The 19988-nt window shown below is 45.7% G+C and overlaps 1 protein-coding gene across 4 annotated transcripts in view; it reads left to right on the forward strand.

Moving 5' to 3' along the window:
* Positions 1-19988, forward strand: part of LOC146829464 (phosphatidylinositol-binding clathrin assembly protein-like) — a 704267-nt gene that overhangs the window by 580723 nt on the left and 103556 nt on the right. For all 4 annotated transcript variants that reach the window (XM_085608147.1, XM_085608148.1, XM_085608150.1 and 1 more), the window contains exon 17: positions 4639-4695. In XM_085608147.1, the coding sequence (XP_085464273.1) occupies positions 4639-4695 (57 nt within the window). The remainder of the gene's footprint in view (positions 1-4638; positions 4696-19988) is intronic.

Here is a 19988-nt window from a genome sequence, read left to right on the forward strand (position 1 = left end):
TTCAGCCGCATCACTCTCTCCCAGCTCGAGTGTTCATGCAACTCATAGGGATGATGGCCTCTTGCATTTTCATAGTGCCTCACGCAAGACTCCAGATGCGTCCCATACAACAGTGCTTAGCACGACAATAGAACCAGGCTCAAGGTCAGCTAACAGATCTGGTGTTGGCAGACAGTCGCACTCACCGCTCTCTGCAGTGGTGGAACACCAAAAACCTTTCCAAAGGGCGACCGTTACTAGATCCAGTTTCTCAGATTGTCATCACAACGGACGCATCGCTCTCCGGCTGGGGAGCTCACCTATTACATCACACCATGCAAGGCAAGTGGAAACCTCAACAAAAGTTATTCCACATCAATTACCTGGAATTACTAGCCATATTCCTAGCCTTAAAAGCATTCCAAAAACAAATCTCAGGCAAGGCTGTCTTAGTCCGCACGGACAACATGACAGCCATGTACTACATCCAAAAACAAAGCGGGACACACCACCTGCAGCTCTCCCACCTAGCACAAAGCATATGGAGGTGGGCTAAACCTCAGAATATATTTCTCCTAGCCTAACACGTCCCAGGAGTCCAAAACACCATAGCAGATCTGTTAAGTCGTCAAACACAACAGATTCGCGAGTGGGAACTCCATCCACCAGTTCTCCAACCATATTTTCAGATTTGGGGGCAACCACAGACAGACCTTTTAGCCACCCACGAAAACGCCAATTGCCCAAGCTACGCCACCAGATACCCACACCCATTATCCAAAGGCAATGCGATATGGATGAACTGGTCAGGCAAATTTGCGTACGCCTTTCCGCCTCTCCCACTCATACCACTGGTGGTGCGCAAACTACAGCAACACTCACTGACTCTAATTCTAGTTGCTCCAACTTGGACCAGACAACCGTGGTACACCACATTGTTGGAACTGTCAGTAGTCCCGCACCAAAGATTACACCTCTCACCATGCCTCTTAACCCAGAACCTTGGAGAGATCAGACACCCAGACCCAGCTCAGCTGAACCTTGCGATCTGGCTCCTGAAATCTTAGAATTCGGTTACCTTAACCTTCCTCCTGACTGTATGAACGTCATTAAGGAGGCTAGATGCCCTACCACTAGAGCCTGCTATGCAGCCAAGTGGAAACGATTTGTGATATATTGCCACAACAATACCATCAATCCCCTAGATGTGTCTATCCAACACATCATAACCTACCTACTACACCTACAAAGATGCAACTTAGCCTACACTTCTATTCGGCTACACCTTGCTGCTATAGCAGCATACCTACAAAATAGACAACATTTATCGCTATTTAGTGTGCCCGTCATCAAAGCCTTTATGGAAGGCCTCAAAAGGATTATTCCTTCCAGAGTTCCACCCTCACCTGTGTGGAATTTAAATATCGTGCTCACACGACTGATGGGGCCTCCGTTTGAACCTCTACATAAATGTGAGCTACAATTCTTTACATGGAAAGTTGCTTTCCTAGTGGCCATAACTTCTCTAAGAAGTGTTAGTGAACTACAAGCCATAACTATTCAAGAACCATTCTTACAAATGCATCATAATAAGGTGGTTCTCCGCACTAATCCTAAATTCCTCCCTAAAGTCATTTCCCCCTCCCACCTTAATCAATCTGTGGAGTTGCCAGTTTTCTTCTCGCAACCACACACAGTCGCATAAAGAGCTCTTCATACTTTAGACGTTAAAAGAGCATTGCTCTATTACATTGAAAGAGCAAAACCTTTTTGAAAAACTAAACAACTTTTCGTTTCTTTCTCACCACCACACAAAGGCAATCCCATATCTAAGTCCGGGATAGCCAGATGGATAGTTAAATGCATACAAATTTGCTACCACAAATCAAAACACACTTTAACTGTTCCTCCTAGAGCCCACTCTACTAGAAAGATAGGGGCTTCTATGGCATTCTTAGGCAACATTCCATTAGATATCTGCAAAGCAGCTACATGGTCCATATGTTCACTAAACACTACTGTGTAGATGTGCAAACAAAACAACAAGCCAGTGTGGGCCAAGCTGTACTCAAATCCCTATTTCAGACTACTGCAACAGATAATGGTGGCCGATAATGGTGGCCGCCGCTAGACGTGGGACTGCTGTACAATCGAAGCAAAAGTGTGTAATCTGCAGCTCATATGCCTCGAACGGAATATGCTACTTTACAGTATGCATCTGTTCTTGGCATGTAGAGCTGCAGATCTACACACACCCACCCGCCTCCCCGGCTTCTTTTATCTGTTCCAGTATTATCTTATTTAGATACACTATACAAGGGCATCTTCCTGTTTCTTACAAAGCTCCATCTTTTCCCTGCTGGCGAAAAACAATCTGAAGATGGAGCCGATGCCCATGCGCACTATGATCCTAAGGAGGAGTCACATACCTCGTGACTTCCAAAGACTTTCCAGGACAAAAACAAGTGCAAACATCCGGACCCAACACCAAAAGGCGATCTATGCAAAAGTGTGTAGATCTGCAGCTCTACATGCCAAGAACAGATGCATACTGGTAAGTAGGATATTCCTTGTGGCTTCATAAGGTCTCGGGGAGGGCGGGTTTACGACCTTGTGGAGCCATAAATTAGATTTGGGCAATACAAACATAGGGAAATTCCAGTTTTATGGTTTGCACATATATGCATGTTTCCGAGTGTGATAATTTCGTACCCTATACTATATTGTAGATCGGTAAAAAAAAACATAGAAGTAGTGTTGGTCCTGAAAGCCCTACGATTCTGAAGGGCAATAAGCAGGGTTGAAACATGTCGGCCTCTAATGTTTGAGTCATAACATACCCCAAAAACATCATTTTCTAAGCCTGTTTTTAGCCTTGCCAAAGGTACTCATAATTAACAACAGATTAGTTTTAATTAGCAATCCCTCTACAGTAAGTGCTATGTTTACAAATCGCGTTGAGCTCACCCACTCACATTAGGTACGGTGGGTGAGGATCCTATGATGAAGCATGCCACGGGTGGTACCTGTGGGTGAGGATCCTTTTAAAAAATCTGAGAGTTTCCAGGATCCCACTATCCACCACCCACTGCTTTCAAGGGATGAAAAAGACAAGATAGCCCTTTCACTTTGATAGGATTTGTAATGTTTGGAAAGCTGAGGGCATCCTGGTTTTCCCGCTTCTCACTCTCCTTTAGTAATATACTTTAGAAGGATACTGCAAGTCACCTCTGAGTTCCATGACCTCATAAAGTAACTCAGCCTTTGGCCTTGTTCCTCTATATTGTCACGGAGCTCCTCAGTGACTTGCGATATCCTCATAATATACAGCAAGTTTACACTTTATCCCATATACTTTATCCCATATGTAATACATGGGGTTCTGCAATCCTTGTATACAAATCCATCTTGAATTTCTTCATAATAGACGACTTGTGACGCACCTATTATAAAGAAATGGCAGAACTCATCTGTAATACGTTATTGAAGAGGAGTTCTGATGTCACAATGCCTGCTTCCAGAGCCAGTATCTGAGAGGAAAGGCAGGTCAGGTCATGGAGCATAATTAAAGCAGCTGTTTAAAGGAAGAAAATGTGGCTTTTCTTTGTTTTTGCATTGTTTTTTAGCTGTGCATTGGCAAGCAAAAAGGAGATATTTATTGCAACATGTTTGTTTGCAATCCTTAGGTAATTATAGAACAATTACAATCTTTCTGCATGTTTCTTCACATTCCAAGTTACTGTGCCTTTTTGTTTTTTAATAAACTGACTTGTATTAAACGGATTAAAGTATCTTTTTGCAACACATATTTAAGAGCTTTTTGGTGTGTTTAATTTTGCACTAGAGATGCTATTTTTAGTCTTCAGGTTTGCGGACATGCTGTCTTTCATATGAAAGAGCTATGCACCAAGGATTCAAGTGGTCTGTGGGCAAGGGGATGGTGTGCCAATATAGTATAAGAAATAAACGACCCCTTGCTGTACATATGCATATTGCAAGACACCTCAAAGTTCCATAACCTTATAAAGGAACACTGTCTTCAGCCTTGTTCCTCTATATGGTTATGGAACTCCTAAGTGACTTGCAATATTCTTATAATGTGCGGCAGGGGGTACTTTATTCCATAGATACTGTACAATGCAATGTAAATACTTTAAACACTATATAATTATTACAATCAGTGCTTGAAATCCAGTGTTCTTCACAGATCTCTGAAAATAAAATCATAAGATGTAGGTGCATTGTTTGAGAATCGTCGCAAGTAATGGGATGTGTATGCTCTACTGCCCTTTATAGAAATGGGATAATAGTTAAAGTGAACCATTAATTGCATTTGTCAGATTGTTTGAGAGACAGACAAACCTGTAAATCTCTTAATCAGTGGAGAATATAAAAGTTGTGCAGGCTTCCAAATCGGTGATGTCAGTAATCGGTTGATAATTAAATTGTACCTTTTCAGGCATTTGCTTAGGTCATACTGAATTATTTTTTTTGTTCTTGCTCTTATCTATGCAATTCCAGAATGGAGTACATTATCCTGGCTATGTAAGTGCATCATATTGAGTTGTTATGCACTGTATCATTGACCAAGTATGTTTTCATGTTGTAAAACGCTCGTTTATACTGTCCTTGCATAATTCTCTTTCCCTCTTTGTTAAGGTACCCACACCAATGACCTACCCAGTGACTACACCTCAAGTGCCTGTGTATGGAATGGTAATATTTTTCCTTCGAATTCAGTTGTGGTTTTTTTCTGCATTGCTATCTTAGGTTTACACTCGCTAGATCGTAAATTAATATAATTGATGCTGCATGTTTATGTACTTGTTTGAATTCATGAGTTCTGCTTCTCCGTTTGCATAACTTGTGATCTTGGAAAAAACAAATCCGTACTGCTTTGTTTCTAAGTAATACTATTCCTTCTACAGATTCTTAATCCCTGAAATAGATCAACCACAGACTGGGTCCTCTAAGTTTTTTCTACAATTTTTTGGATAGGACCACTTATGTTCCAGCACTGTCACTGATATGCACGGCAGAATGTAATGGCACCAGATTTATATATCGTACCATCCTAGAAAGTTATCTTAATTTGTTATTTTTTCACATACAGATGTCAGATGTGTGGAAGGCACTCAGCGTGATGTCCAGTGTTTCTTTGCTTCATACACAATCAATCAGGGTTTTTTAAAGCGCGCTACTCACCCGTGAGGGTCTCAAGGCGCTGGGGGGGTGATGGGGTTGTGCAGGTCCACATCAGTCGAGGAGCCAGGTCTTGAGGCTCTTACTGAAGGTGTGCAGAGTGGGGGAGCATCTGATGTTGACTGGGAGCTTGTTCCAGGCTTTTGCTGCAACGTAGAAGGCTCTTCAACCTGCTCTGGTTCTGCAGATGCGTGGGGTCTCTGTCAGGGCGAGGTCGGCGGAACGGAGGTTCTTTTTGGGTACGTGGAAGGAGACTCTTTTGTTGAGGTATTTGGGTCCGGAGTTTGTGAAAGGATTTGTAGGCGTGGGTGAGTAGCTTGAAGGTTACTCTCTTCTCGATGGGGAGCCAGTGGAGGTCTCGTAGGTGCTGGATCATGGGCTCATGTCGTAGGGTTCCGAGGACTAGTCTGGCTGCTGTGCTCTGGATGGTTTGGAGCTTGTGTAGCAGGGATTTGTTGATTCCGGCGTATAGGGCGTTACCGTAGTCCAGTCTGCTGGTTATGAGTGCGTGGGTGACAGTCTTTCTACATTCGGGGGGATCTACTTGAAGGTCTTGCGGAAGATGCTGAGGGAGTTGAAACAGGTGGAGGCGACGGCGTTGATCTGGCAGGTGATGGTGAGGGAGGAGTCTAGAATGATGCTGAGGTTGCGGGCGTGGTCTGTCGGAGTGGGTGGGTTTTCGAGGGCGGAGGGCCACCAGGTGTTGTCCCATTCTGTGGGGGAGGGTCAAAGGACGAGGACCTATGTCTTCTCCGAGTTGAGCTTTAGGCAGCTGTTGCTCATCCAGGCTGCAACATCTTTCATTCCTTCCTGGAAGCAGAGTCTGGTGTCTTCAGGGTTCTTCGTAAGGGAGAGGATGAGCTGGGTGTCGTCAGCGTAAGATACTATGCTGAGCCCAGGCTGTCTGTTGATGGCAGGGAGGGGGGGCCATGTAGATGTTGAAGAGCAGGGAACTGAGTGAGGATCCTTGGGGTACTCCGCAGTTGATCTCTATGGGTTCGGAGAGGAAGGAGCTGATCCAGTCAAGGGTAGTTCCCTGTATGCTGGCGTCGTGGAGTCTGGCGACGAGACTGCTGTAGGAGAGGTCTAGAAGGATGAGGGCCGCGGTGTGGCCCTGGTCGACTAGCATGCGGATGTCATCGTGGCGGCGAGGAGGGTGGTCTCGGTGCTGTGGTTGCAGCGGAATCCAGGCTGGGAGGAGTTGAGGATGGTGTTCTTTTCAATGAAGGTGGTCAGCCCGGCGTTGACAAATCTCTCGGTGACTTAGGCTGCGAAGAGAAGGAGAGAGATGGGCCGGTCGTTTTTCAGGTCCGTCGGGCCAGCCGAGGGTTTCTTGAGTAGGGGCTTAACTTCTGCCTGCTTCCAGTCGTCGGGGAAGATGCCGGATTCGAAAGAGGCATTAATGGCCCGGCATAGCTCTGTTGAAGACTGTACCGGAAACTGTACTAAAGTTGCAGAGACTGAGGCTTTCTAACTCTCTTCAGTCTCTTTTTCCATGACTAGAATTCAAAATTACTCCCATCTGGACTTACCAGCCAACTTTTGCATACAGTCTGAGGAAACTTCCAAGTTTGACCACTAGACTATAGTAGTATAGAAGGGTCTCGGCTTCAAAACTGAGCAAACCACAAATATTATTCTCATCTGCCTACATCCAGATATTTTGTCATTTGTTTTCCTGTAGCTGAGGGCGCAATAGTGTACTTGCATTTTTCTCTGTAGTGTTTCTGCCTCATTTAATACAATTGGTCTTAAGTACGCCATACAAATCAGATGAAACAGTGTTATGCTAATCGTCCCAAAAAAATACATTCTGACCTTCAGTCGAGTCTATAAGCAGTAAATGGGGAGCTAAAGAAAGAGGAAAGTCCTGGGCCCTCATTGAAGACATTAATCTTGAGGTCTGAGTGTCTTTAGGAAAAGCTTTGCCTTTCCTGCACTTCTGCAAATGTTTTATTGTTATCAAATAACTATTATCACTTTCATTGCAGACTCCTCCAGGGCCCTTAATCTGTATGATGAGCCAAGAGAATTAGGATTCTAACATACCTTAATAGCTCGCCAATCTCAGCAGAAAATCAGTTTCTCTACTGTATGACTACTATTGGCGAACATTCAGGACTACTAACTTAAGGCAACTATACAACCCTCCAATCCCGGTGATACTCACCTGTTTATAATTACTCCAACCACCAATCTCGAACTGCTCCACATGGTATCCCCATGTTCTTCCCCTATCCTTCATGGAACATCAGACTATGTCGTCACCTAGTCTTACAATCAAAGGGAAGCTCATTACTCGTTTGCCGCACTTGTTGCCACCCTCTGAAGTCACCAAGGTGTGAGGCTGCACTTTCAGAAACATTATTTTGTAGTTTTTAGGTCGAGCCTAGCAGCAGCACGAATTCACTGCTCACTCTGCGTGGCATACTGAATTGGAGTATGCACTGGAAGCCCTGGCCACTCTCCACCCATATTTGTGGTTGGCTTGTGTCATTGTCCTTCGTAAATGCTGGCTTCTGATTCATTATTAGGCTTGTTAGTCCCTCCATATACCGCCTTGTCTTCATTTGTAACCTCCCATGGGGACAGGCCCTTTTACTTCGGTTGTTACAGGGTACGTCGTCTTAAGTCTGTAAGCACAATTTTCTTTAATGGGTTTCTCTTACTGCAGGAGGGTCTCTCGTGCGCTGTTGTGACTACTGGCGTGTTAACTTTGAAATATACTCCCCCAGGGCAATGCACAGACGCCACATGAAGCTGGCGCTCTGTTAATTACAGAAATCTCTGGATACTTCCTCCATTGTTCCTCCCCCCCACTCCCCCCCCTCCCTCTCCCTCTCCGATCCATGTCCTTCGTGTAGCTTGTATTTGTTTTTGGGTTTTTTACGTATGCGGTGTCCACTTCATGGTGTTTGCGTTTTTTTGCCATGTTGGTGCTGCCCTCACACTCAGTTAAACTGTCCTCTGCAGCACACACACGGAGCTGCCTCTCCGGTTTCAGCCAGTGCTCCTGCAGCTGCCCAACCCCTGCCTTCACCAATTTCATGTCGAGGGGGAGGAGGAAGAATCGGTGCACCTCCTTGAGGCGCGGTCACATCGTGATCAAACTAAAAAGTACACATGGAACACTTTTCCATGCATTGCAGGTATTTTTTATTTATATTGAATTAACTTTGTTCAAAAATATTTGCTTACTTTGAGCCTGTCACATGTTGAGGAAAAACACCTACTACGCAACAGACTTACACCTAGATTAACTGTAAGTAAATACATCTCTTGTTGTGTTGCATATATCTGTATAGCGCACTTCTACCAGGTTCAGGCCCTTAGGCGCTTTCAGAACCTCTGCTGCACCCGTTACAGTTCTGGAGATGACTGAAGGGAGGAGGTGTTTCAAAGACTTCATATCTTCAGAGGGGGCATTATTGCTTCCTCTGGTATAATGTCATACCACCCTTGTGGGTGTGACCTTATGAGATAGGGCGCCAACACCCGTGGGCTCTGGCTGCCCTCTCATCCCATATCTCTCCCCTCTGGCTGGCTGCCAGGCACAGATCTTGCCTGGGCCCAGATCCAACATGGACACGAAGCAGAAGCATAACGATGCGTCTGGGGGAGCGAGTTGTGAAGTCTTTTATCTCTTCTCCCCGCTGGGGTCATTATTTAGGAATGTAGGGGCCCCCTTTCTGTAGGAAGTTAACCCACAGAACACAAACTCTGATAACGGGGCATGATGGATCACACCACGTGTCACAGGACACAAACCGACTACTTGTGAGCCAAGAAGGTTATCTGTAATCGAACAGTGGTGAAACACCAAATGACAGGGTGAGGGACTGATTAAAACAATCAAATTCCAACTTCCGACAATACAGAAATTAGCACCTCGTGTAGCCCCTGGCTGCTTTAAACTGGATATTAACGAGTTATAGAAAAAAGAACCGCATACATCTTGAAACATAAACAAAACAATGGGTAAATGTACTGCTATGAAGTAATGTCAATGTCACACGCAGCGCTTTACAAAACTCCCAAATAAATGCTTTAGTAAATATGAGACCCTGCTAAAAACTAGGGGTGGGCGGAATTTGCGAAATTCACTTTTGCAAATTATCGCAAAAATGTAAAAAATCTCCGCAAACACGAGGAAATATCGCTGTATTTTCTGCGTGGTCGCGGCTCGCCAACTTACCCATGCGGTTGCTCGCGGGCGCGGCCATCTTGTTTTCACTTGTCTCGCGGTGCATGATCGCGAGAAGAAAGATGTGATCGCGCGACGCATGACGTTACTGCGGACGCGAACTGTCGCGAGACAGCGCAAATGGCTACCAACAATCCAACATCTCGTGGAGAACGCGACCGGATCAGGAAAACTTGTCAGCGAACGCGGGTATTCAGGTAAGGCGATCGCGCGCACGCGAGAATGTATTATTTTACAGCGCGAGCAAGCAAAAAATTTCCGGTAAAATGCGGATTGCGGAAATTTTGACATTTTCGCGCTCTCCGCGGAACGCAAAAATGTCAAATTAACGCAATTTCCACGAGTGGAACGGAATTTTAGCCCAGGCGTACTAAAAACTACAGTATTCAAATGGAGACACTGTTCCTAGAAAGACAAAGGGAGAAAAGAAGCGAAAAAGTCTAGGCTAATATTAGGCCCAACTATCAAAGGATAGGGGGGGCATTCCTTAGTTTCTCATGTTGCCCTCACACACCCCGAAGGATGTCATGCTTCATCATTGGGCGTTTGCTCCTCGTCGGGCCGGCGCTGCAATGCCCTACGGGTCCCCCGAAGGGTCACTTTAGCGGAGATCTTTTTGAGAAAACGCCGTTTGGTGCATGCGGGTGTGTGGTTTGGGTCCTAATAAAAAAAGAGCTGTGTGGTGGTGGAGTGTGTTAGTGAAGTGATATCCTAAAAATGTCTAAGGGTTACTGAGATAAAGTTTAATGTGAATAGCACCCTTGACATAATAAAAGACCCGTAGGTCGGGTGTTACCTTATCGAAAATAATGTATCAATGGGTAACTTGTGTGTGGTCAAGCGGTCGACATGTTTCGCGCCCCAACGGTCCGAAAAGGATCCCTGGCGCTTCTTCAGGACCAAAAAGAACGTGAAAGTGAATGTGCTCTAAGGGATACTACCCTCAGTTTACTATCCGGGCGAACACTCCGAAGTAGCACTGCTCTCTGTGTGAGAGTCAGGTCGCACCAGGATAGACAGCCTAAAGGCACGGAGAATAATGCTCCAAAGGTTAGGGGACGAGCGTACACACCTTCTAGTGAGTTTTGCTCCGGCGTGGCCTCTATACCACCTACCCCAGTCGTCCTCCTACCTAAAAACTACAGCAAAACTTTATTTTAGCAGTCGTTAGAGAAATATGTCCAGAAATCCTCATCTACAACTATTCAAGAACTGGTTAATTGTGGACATTGGGTACCGAACATACCTGGCGAGGATAGTACTTAAGGATGTGTTACTTTGAGCTTTGCTAAAGCGCCAACATAATCTGGATGAATGTCGGAGTGCTTTACATAGAAAGAGATTGAGTCAGATATGGTGGGACAACAGAGCAGTACAATTATAGAAATTAAATCTTTTAATTTTAAATAAGTTTCGCTTCAAGCTGTATGCTAGGATAGTAGTACCAGGTGAGTAATAGTCCAACATATGTAAGTATTTAACAAAAAATAATTACTTTGGTGCAAGAAATAATAAAATGCACCCACAGCTATATCTTTCATAATGGTAAATGAAACCTTTTGGTGAAACACATAAAACTCGCTGCAGAGGAAATTCTGCATGCAGAACCGATTTGTAACTTTTTTGCAGATTCAGAATTTGGAGGCTTTCCTCCCTCCCTACCTCCACATGAACTGGTGAAGCACTAAAACCACAGTGAAAGAACACAAACTCTCATAATTTCGCAGATGCGGGAAAAAACACGGTTTGTCACATTTTCCTAATTCCGCACTTTACGGTAAAGAAGAGAGAAAAAAAAACAGGCCTACTCTTGCGTTTGGCTCACGCATCATGTCTGTGGGTGGCTTGACCAGCGCAGGTTGGGTCTGGCTGGCATGATTTTGAACGGACGGGGTTCATCGTAACATTGTCCTCACATGCTTTCAGGCGATGAGACTGGTTACTCCTCCTCGATTTCTACCTCTGATTGAGCCCAACACACACACACTTTCCTCATGCATTACTGACTACTTATGGGCTCACATATGTCCTCTCATCTGAAGGCCCCCCATTGGCTTCCCATAAACAACCATTTGCAATGCAATAGGTCTTGAATTTGCGAGATTTTGAGCCTTTTATGTATGTTTAAAAATCCTGCAATAATAAAAGGCATGGTTATTTACAATACCAACAAGACAAAGTTTTAAAAATGCGAGACCTATTGCATTGCAATTGCTTGTTACTAGAGGCTACAGCAACGGCTTTTCTTTAAATGTAGGGCAAGACATGTAAAGGTGTTGTCTCACCCATGTCTTAGCTTGCTCACTAAATTCTTCTTCCAAGAAGCACTCAAAAGGCAAAAACCTGTCATTGCAAAAAAAAAAAGAACTACATTAGACCCGGATGACTTCCACAGTTTCCAGCCAGTCACTCACCTACCGTGAATCAGCACAATCATTGAGAAATCGGTTTGTTCAGCCAGTCTTGCTTCAGATAACACTCATCATGAAGACCACCATATTGCACTGCACACTGTAAATGATACCCTCCTGTCCACTGATAAAGATGACCCATGCCTCCTGATATTGCCCGACCTCTCAGCTTCATTAGACAGTTGACTACTCGTCCTTCATGCACACCCTGTATTCTTGAATGTGATAATTTTGCAATGTCCTTCACTGGTTCTCCTCCCTTTCAAACCAACACCGGTTTGTTCCCAAGGGCACCTCCAGGGCCCAAAAAATTCCAATCACCTGATGAACCCCCATGGTTCTATACTGTGCCCGGTCATCTTTAGCTTCTAAATGGTGCCACTTGATGCTCTACTCACAGATAACTGCATCAGGATTCACCAAAATGCCCAGGCTTCTCAATTCTTCTTGAAGGTATCCTCTGCTATAGACATTCAATGCCTGATGGAAAGCATGGGCATCATCCAAACCTGGATGTTCAGTGCCTACCAGAAGCTCACCCCAACAAAGACCCAATTCCTGTTATTTGCTAGCAAACAAGCACCAGTACAAACTTGGCTTATGACATGAACTTTGACAGCTTCGAACATTCACTTTCACCTACACCAAGTCACTTGGATTCACCATGGGCACCACTTCACCCTTTATAAACAAATGACCAAAAAAACAAAAATGGCCTGGTACCAGCTCTCTTTTCTAAAGAAAGTGAAGCCATTTCTTCCATGTTTCGACTTCAGAGCTGCTGTTCAAACCCTTGTGCTCTCGAATCAGGGTGGTTGCAACCACTGGCGTCACCAGGATAGGGCCAACTTGGGCTCATACCTCAGGTGCATTTATCCAGGCTCTCCTTTGAGCCCCATTACTCATGCTGTAGGAAGTGGAGCTAGAGGCAAGAACCAGAAAGAAAACCAATTTAACAAAAATGGGTATGTCATTATAGTATTTATTTATTTATTTTTTTAATTGAGGATGGGAAAAAAAATTGAAATAGGAATGACTTAAGACAGTGTGGAGATAGTAGTAAAGAAAATGGAGTGGTTAAAAGGAGAATGGCTAAATTAATGAAATGGTATAACTATCTATACTCAAACACACTATGAGTTGGTCCCCAACCTTTGCGCATTGTAGTTGGCCCCACTAGCTTTATATGTGGCCCCTTGTGTGTGCCATCTTTGTGAATCCTATGTAGTGATGCCACAGGTGGATACTACCTTCTGTGTGCCCTCCCACACCCTCGACATTCTGCAGCCATAGCATGTCTCATCCAAGGCCTTAACAAATATTGTAACATCCGCCCCATTCTGATGGAACTCCATTGGCTCCCCTCGCCGGCCCGCACCATCTTCAAAACCAGTTGCACGATTTACAAAGCCAACACAAGCAGCACCCGTGCTTATTTTGCAGACCAGCTCACAGACGTGAAGTGAAGGACAGCATTTTGGTGATTCCCATGAGATAACCACGGCAGACGTTTTTTTTAAAGGGTGATTTCATGCATACAAGCATTGTTTGGAACAATATCCTCAATCCTTGGCATTTTCTTATCACAGCATAATTAAAAATTAATCAAATGTATGATTGCAAATGTAATTGCAATGTACTGTTATTCGCATCACATTTTAAAACATTCTTGCCAAGTGGGCCTTTGTAATTGGATTATCGTTAAGTGTGCTGTTGTAGTGAATATATTGCCTCTTTTATCTTTGAATGGTATTTTTTTGCGTAGAAGCATTATTTGGAACAACAATTACTCTTGATCCTTTGCATTATATTACCACAGCATAATGTAAAACTAACCAAAAGTATAACTAACATAATCATAATGAACTGTTCTCATCACATTTAGAAACATTCTTTCCCTGGTGTGCGTTTGTGGATCATCTTTGTATATGCTGTGTAGTTCATATATTGTCCTGCGCAAATTATACTGAATAGCTGTGATAATTGATTCAATCTGCTTTTTCTACCCAAAAACTGGTGTCAGTCCTAGCCCAGTGGATCTGCATATCTTGGACGTTACGGTCTGTTGAAGTAAAGGAAATAAAAAACAGTGTCTAGTCCCAGTAGGTCATTCCCTGTGATACTAGGTAAATATTTTGACCTGTGGACCTGATGGTACTAATGGTCTCAGATATAATAAAATATGACTAATAACCAGTTCCCAGTATCATTAGCATGAACACCTCGTCCATAGTCCAGTCCCCAAAGAAATCTTACTACATCCCCATGTTTCACCAAATGTTTCTGTGCAGAAAAAACATAGAAATATTAAAAACTGTTAAAATGTAATCACAGTTGCTTAAAAGCTCCATATATATTGACCAGAATAGCAGAAATATATTAATTAATACGGAGCACAACTATAAGTATTTGAAGAGGGTACTGTTTGCCCCATTTTTATATTTCCTGTCACTTCACTGGGTCCCTGGTACTTTGATGGAATGCAATAAGGGCTATCCTAAGTGTACATACATCTGAATTAAATCTCACTGTGGTCGTCATATTGAAGTCAATGATATACCTAGACTCTATCTAACCTGCGAAGTTCCAGTGTCCTGTTGCTCCCTCTTATCTTTTCTGGAATTCTGTCTATGGCCACAAATCTCAACAAATTGATATTGACATGCCTTTTGATGCGTTAGGAGGCTCTGCACCATTGGAGGTGATTGGAGCGCCAGGACATTTTCCTGATCTCTACCCACCTGGTGGGGTCCCTGTCTTCCCGTAGCGGAAATCCCTGAATAACTGAGCAGGTGTCTTCTGGAATATGACATGTGGCATCTACATCCCGAGGTGGCAAAGAGCATCTTCCAGGAGTGGGGAGAACACTGGCTAGATCTTTTTGCCGCAGTCGAGAATGCACACTGTCAAATGTTTTGCACATTGGAGGTTTTGCAAGAACACAAGTTAAGAGGTGCTTTTCAGCTTGATGCAGTACAGGACTCCTGTATGTCTTCCTGTCCCCACCTCTTCTGGACCGAGTAGTGAAAAAATCAGAAGTGACCAGGCCCAAGCCATCTAGAGACTCCTGACTGGTTCAGGAGAGTGTGGTACATGAGCATCTGTCTTCCGATCAGGTTACCTCTTAATAAGGACCTCCTGTCTCATCAGCAGGACATGGTCCGCTAACCTAATCTGCAATCTACATGTGTGGTGTTTGAGTGGCGACAGTTGGCTGCATTTTATCTGTTGCCTAAATTGTTGGATGTCATCCTTGCATCCAGGTTCCTTTACAAGAAATCCATTAGTGGTGGGACAAACTTGTGGCCTGGTGTTGCGTTTACAAGACTGACATTGTACAAGCAAAGCTGTCGGCTGTTCTGTTCTAATTTTGTGTTTAGTATAGCAAGGCATTGCAGTGAGCAAAAACAAGTTATTTGTCTGCCCTTTCTTCCTTTGCAGGACCAACCATCCTTGTTTAAATCAACCTTTTTAGATAAGATTTATTAAAGGTTTGGCACACCTGTTCCCTCCCAAACTGTTTGTGATGCCACATAGTTTGGTCTTGGCATTTCTCATTTGTATGCCCATCAAGCTACATTCTGACTTTAAAGACTGTGTTCCTGTATGCGATTACATCAGCTTCTCTTGTGCATGAACTTCAGGCACTTTCAGTGCAACTGCCCTTTTCCCAGACACATGTAGGTGCTGAGTACTTGGGTGGCATTCTTGCCAAAAGTCATAATTTCCTTCCTGTTGGGCAATCCATCACTTTATCAACTTTTTTTGCTCCCTCTCACCACACTTAAGAGGAAGAGAGGCCCCATTGGCTAGACCCCAAAACATTTTTAAGCTTTTACACTGGTCGTACCAGAGGCCATCGAGTTGAGTTCCCTGGAGCAAAGAAGCCTATGCAGAAGAGGATCCTGTCAAGGTGCATAGTCCCTTGCCTTAAAGATTTGATATGCACTTTCCAAGAACCAGCCTCCCAACGGTCTGAGAGCCCATTCCACCAGGGCTAAGGCTGCTACCAGTGCATTGGCACATGGAGGGCCTGTGCATGATATCTGTCAGGCAGTGATATGGGCATTAGTACAAAGCACTACTGCCTTGACAGCCAGGTCCAGCAAGACTGACATTTTGCCCACCTGGTCCTGCAAGGCTTTTTCGATTTGAGCCCACTTCTCAGACCTTCCACCTGGGGAGGTATTGCTTTGGTATCTATTCTAAGGTGAGTAATCTGTGGTTAGAAGTATCCGTCAGAAGAGCAAGTTACTTATCTTTATTAGCCTGTTCTGTGGTGGATACTGTTTTAATCTTTCTAACTGCAGAGACCTCACTGCCCTCACACCTCCTCAGTCTGTGGAGTGACCTTTTTCTAATATCTAAAAAGGTCCCAAGGTAGTGTTCCGCGCATTGGTACCAACAATTGTTCACGCTCCATTCCTGAGAGCGCAGAAAAGAATAAGTCAAAAAAACTGGTTTCAGGGCGCACGTGGGGTGCTTACATGTGGCTGTGCTGCATCACTTTCGGAACATTGTGGAGTCAGCCTGGAGTGGCAAAGTGCCACTTAACAGCATGTATGAGCACTGCTATGGAGAAAGTTTTCCCAATCCAGTCTGGTTCCTGGGAAGTATTCTAAGATCAGGAATATGCAGTTAGAGTACCTACCAAAAACAGCATTACGGAAAGTAGCTTATTCTTTAAGATTCTGCTGATGATTTTGCAGCCAGTAAGAATTAGTTTAAAGCAAAAACTGCAAACCCTAGTTATGTATGGTATAAGGACTGCAGGATATGTTTACTACAAGAAGGGCATACGCCAGGATTGATTCCAAATCCTGCAAATGGCATTCATTTGGTAAAATTAGAGAAATCTGTGTAATGGAGAAAATAGCACGAGAACAGGTTACCTTAAGTATGTTTTTCTCCAGAATCACATTCGAACCCCCATGCCAACAGGAGGCCTATTGTCAGTTCCATGCCTTTTGCAAGTATTAAGCCAGCCATTCATCTGTGCGTTATTGAAGTAGGCTTAGCGTAATTTAGCAGAAAGTTGTTAAAAGAACTATTGATGCTTCCAAAAATTGGTATGTGGACTGATGTCCAAGCTGCTCTGGGATGCATAGCTCAGTCATTGGATTACTTGACAAACTAAGCCCTTACAATTCAACTGCCCTGAATCACACAACTTACATTGCATCTGATGGTACTTATTGCTGTTCCTGTCAGTTTAAACAAAGCTCTGTGCCCAACACTGCAGTGGATGGCTTTTATCACTTTCCATATTTCTAATGGATTCAAGGGTCTGCTTATTTTGAACACAACCAAATGGCTGACCTTCACAGTATTCGGACTCTATTTCACTAACTTGACATCAGGATTCTAGCACCCACTAAGATAAAATGACAAAATAACCATTTACAGATTAAGTGTGATTCCCCTCACTGGATCTCGGAACTGCACAGGCGTGTTCTAAGAGTACTTTTGAGTCCAGTGTGACTGGCATAAAAATGTACTTCCATTGCAGCAGTTGGCATGGAAACACTTCCATTTAAATAGCGCCATGCATATCTGATAGAGAAATCTAGCCGCAGATTCCTTAACTTAGAATATCCCCAAGCGTCAGACTGGATCCGGAAAATCTTTTTCCCCAGCAGTACCTCTGCTAGCCGGGGGGCGTCGTCGCCCGGCTCCGTCCTGACGTCGTCCATGGAAGTGATGTCAATGGAGCCATACAAGTCTCCCCGGCGTGCTGATGTCAGTTTCTCCTTTTCCCTGTCCCAACACAGATCCGGGAGAAGCGGTTTTTCTGGTCTGTTTTCAGGCCTTCACACCGCCTTTTCGCGTCTGAAACCGTGTGCGATGCCTGCGGGATTCAAGTCGTGTGGGTCCTGTTCGCGGCAGATGTCAGCGATGGATGGACATGAGATCTGCATGTGGTGCTTGTGCAAGCACCACGACTCCGCCAAGTGCGACGCCTGCTAGCAGCTGAAGCCGAAGTCCCTGTGGGAGCGACGGATGAAATTGATGTACGCCCAGTTGTCCCGGTCTCCAGCGGAAGGATCCAAACAGCACAGTTCTTCTTTTCCTGTTCAGGACATGTCTCGTAGTCGTCCCCGTGGACGTCGCTGGCCTGCCTCGGGTAAGCACCGGAAGAAGTCACGGAGGTTGTCGACGTCGCACACGCGTAACATCGGGGCCCGCTGCTCCCGGTTTTCACCGGACACGGGCCTCAGGAGTCAGCCCCCGCCTACCCACTGTTTCCTGGTGCTGGAGCGACTCGGACCCAGATGGAGGCCTATTCCAAGGCTCTGCAGGCCATCTTGGGTCACCCCCACTCCCTGGCGTGCCTCCAGGCCCCACAGTGGGGGTAGGGACTCGAGTCTGGTGCTCGCCGGCGGATTCGCCCTCACCGCCGACCGAGTGCCTTGATTCCGGGGTCGCTGTGATGTCGGGACACCGCCCGGAGGGGCATCCCACAATGACGTCTAGCCCTCCTGGTGCTTCCTCGCACAGCCTTGTAGGGCTCCCTGCGTCGTCGCTGGGTGTGGCTGCAGAGCGGGTCTCGACGGGAGGTCGAGTCGACACAGGTCCGATGCCGGGCGGACGAGTCCTCTTCGGGGGTCGTCGGCGTCGACCAGACGCTGTCTCGCCATCGGTCGATGCTGGTTCCATCCCCGGCTTTGACATCTGGCCCTCCTGATGCATCTTCGCACAGCCCTATAGGTCTTCCTGCATTATCGCTGGATGCGGCTGCGGCGCAGAATTAGACTTTGAGTCCACGTCGTTCCTTCCCACAGGCTCCTGCCGTGGTGGAGGTAGAGTAGACGCCTGTCCAATGCCGGGAGGATGAGTCCTCTTTAGGGGTCGTCGACCCAGCGCCCTCTCGACGTCGGTCGACTCCGGATCCGTCCCCAGTTGCTCCTCTGCTGGTGGAGGATGTGACCCTAGTGGGTTCTCCACCCCCCAGGGTGTTTTTCAATGCTCCACAGAGCAGGGGCCCATGTGGCCCTTGCCGTCCAATCACTATACAGGGTGGACGGCTTAGCCTGCAGCCGTCCCCAACGGATGACTTACTGGCTCCACCTCAAATTGCCATGGAGGCTAGCGCAGAGTTTGCGAGGGCGGTTCGCAGGGCTGAGGATATCTTACAGATGCAGCCGCCCTCTGTCTCCCTGCCTTCGGATGATTTGTTGGACCTTCTCCACCAAGGCATGGTGGGTGTGTAGCCCTCATTGCCTTTTGGCGGGTTGCTGTATGATGTCCTTCTGGGCACTTGAGCTAGACCTTCATCGGGGGACCCTATGGGTCGTTCTATTGCACAACGCCCGGCTCAAGAAGACCCTGCCTCTTTGTCCCTCCAAATTAGGGCTCAAGGACTTGTGGTCCAGGCAGCGCTATCTTCCTTTCCTCCATTGCTTCCTCCCACTTGGGAGTCTAGGTGGTTGGAGTCGTGTGGCCGCAATGTCTTTGCGTCCGCCAGCTGAGGCCTTAGGTCCCTGAACACGACCTGCGTGTTTGCTCGGGCTACTTTTGACCTTTGGGACTCCGTCGAACAACTTCTTCCCTCTTTGCCGGAGGGCCCTCGTGCTGACCTGGCCCGGCTTATTCTGGATGGCCACGACATGGCGCAGTTTTCCATCCGGTCGGCCATGGACACCACTGACTCTGTGGGTCGCGCTATGGCCAGGTGAGTTGCTCTGCGTCGCCATGCGTTGCTACGCGATGGCAGTTTTCCCGAGAATGTTCGGGAGAGACTTAGGGATCTGCCCTTTGATGGAGTCCATCTGTTTGATGAGCATGCCAACTCAGCAGTCCGGCGCTTCCTATCTGGATTACAATGACTGTCAGGTTTTAGTCCTCTTGGTGGACTTGTGTTTCATATGCAGTATTGTCACTGTATTCATGATTTCCGACTCTGGGTTCAAGACGCATTTCCCAGACGGGTTGTATGGCTGTTCGGCCGTGTTTTTTCTTTAAAAAAATTGGTACAGCTGGGCAAGCTGTTTTTATGGTTCTTTTTGACCTCTGCCTATGAGCTTGCCTCAAGGGGTGTCCCTTGCTTTTTTATAGGTCTCTGACGTACCTTTTGTGGGGTATTTGTTCGCTATTGTGTAGCTGCCCTTCCTTGCCAGGAAGTTTCTGAGGCTCCCGTGAAGTTCTGTTATTTTCTGTCCCTCTGGGGATTATTCCTGTGGGTTATGCTGTAG

Source organism: Triturus cristatus, chromosome 5_2, assembly GCF_964204655.1.
Source record: "Triturus cristatus chromosome 5_2, aTriCri1.1, whole genome shotgun sequence".
Lineage (NCBI taxonomy): Eukaryota > Metazoa > Chordata > Amphibia > Caudata > Salamandridae > Triturus > Triturus cristatus.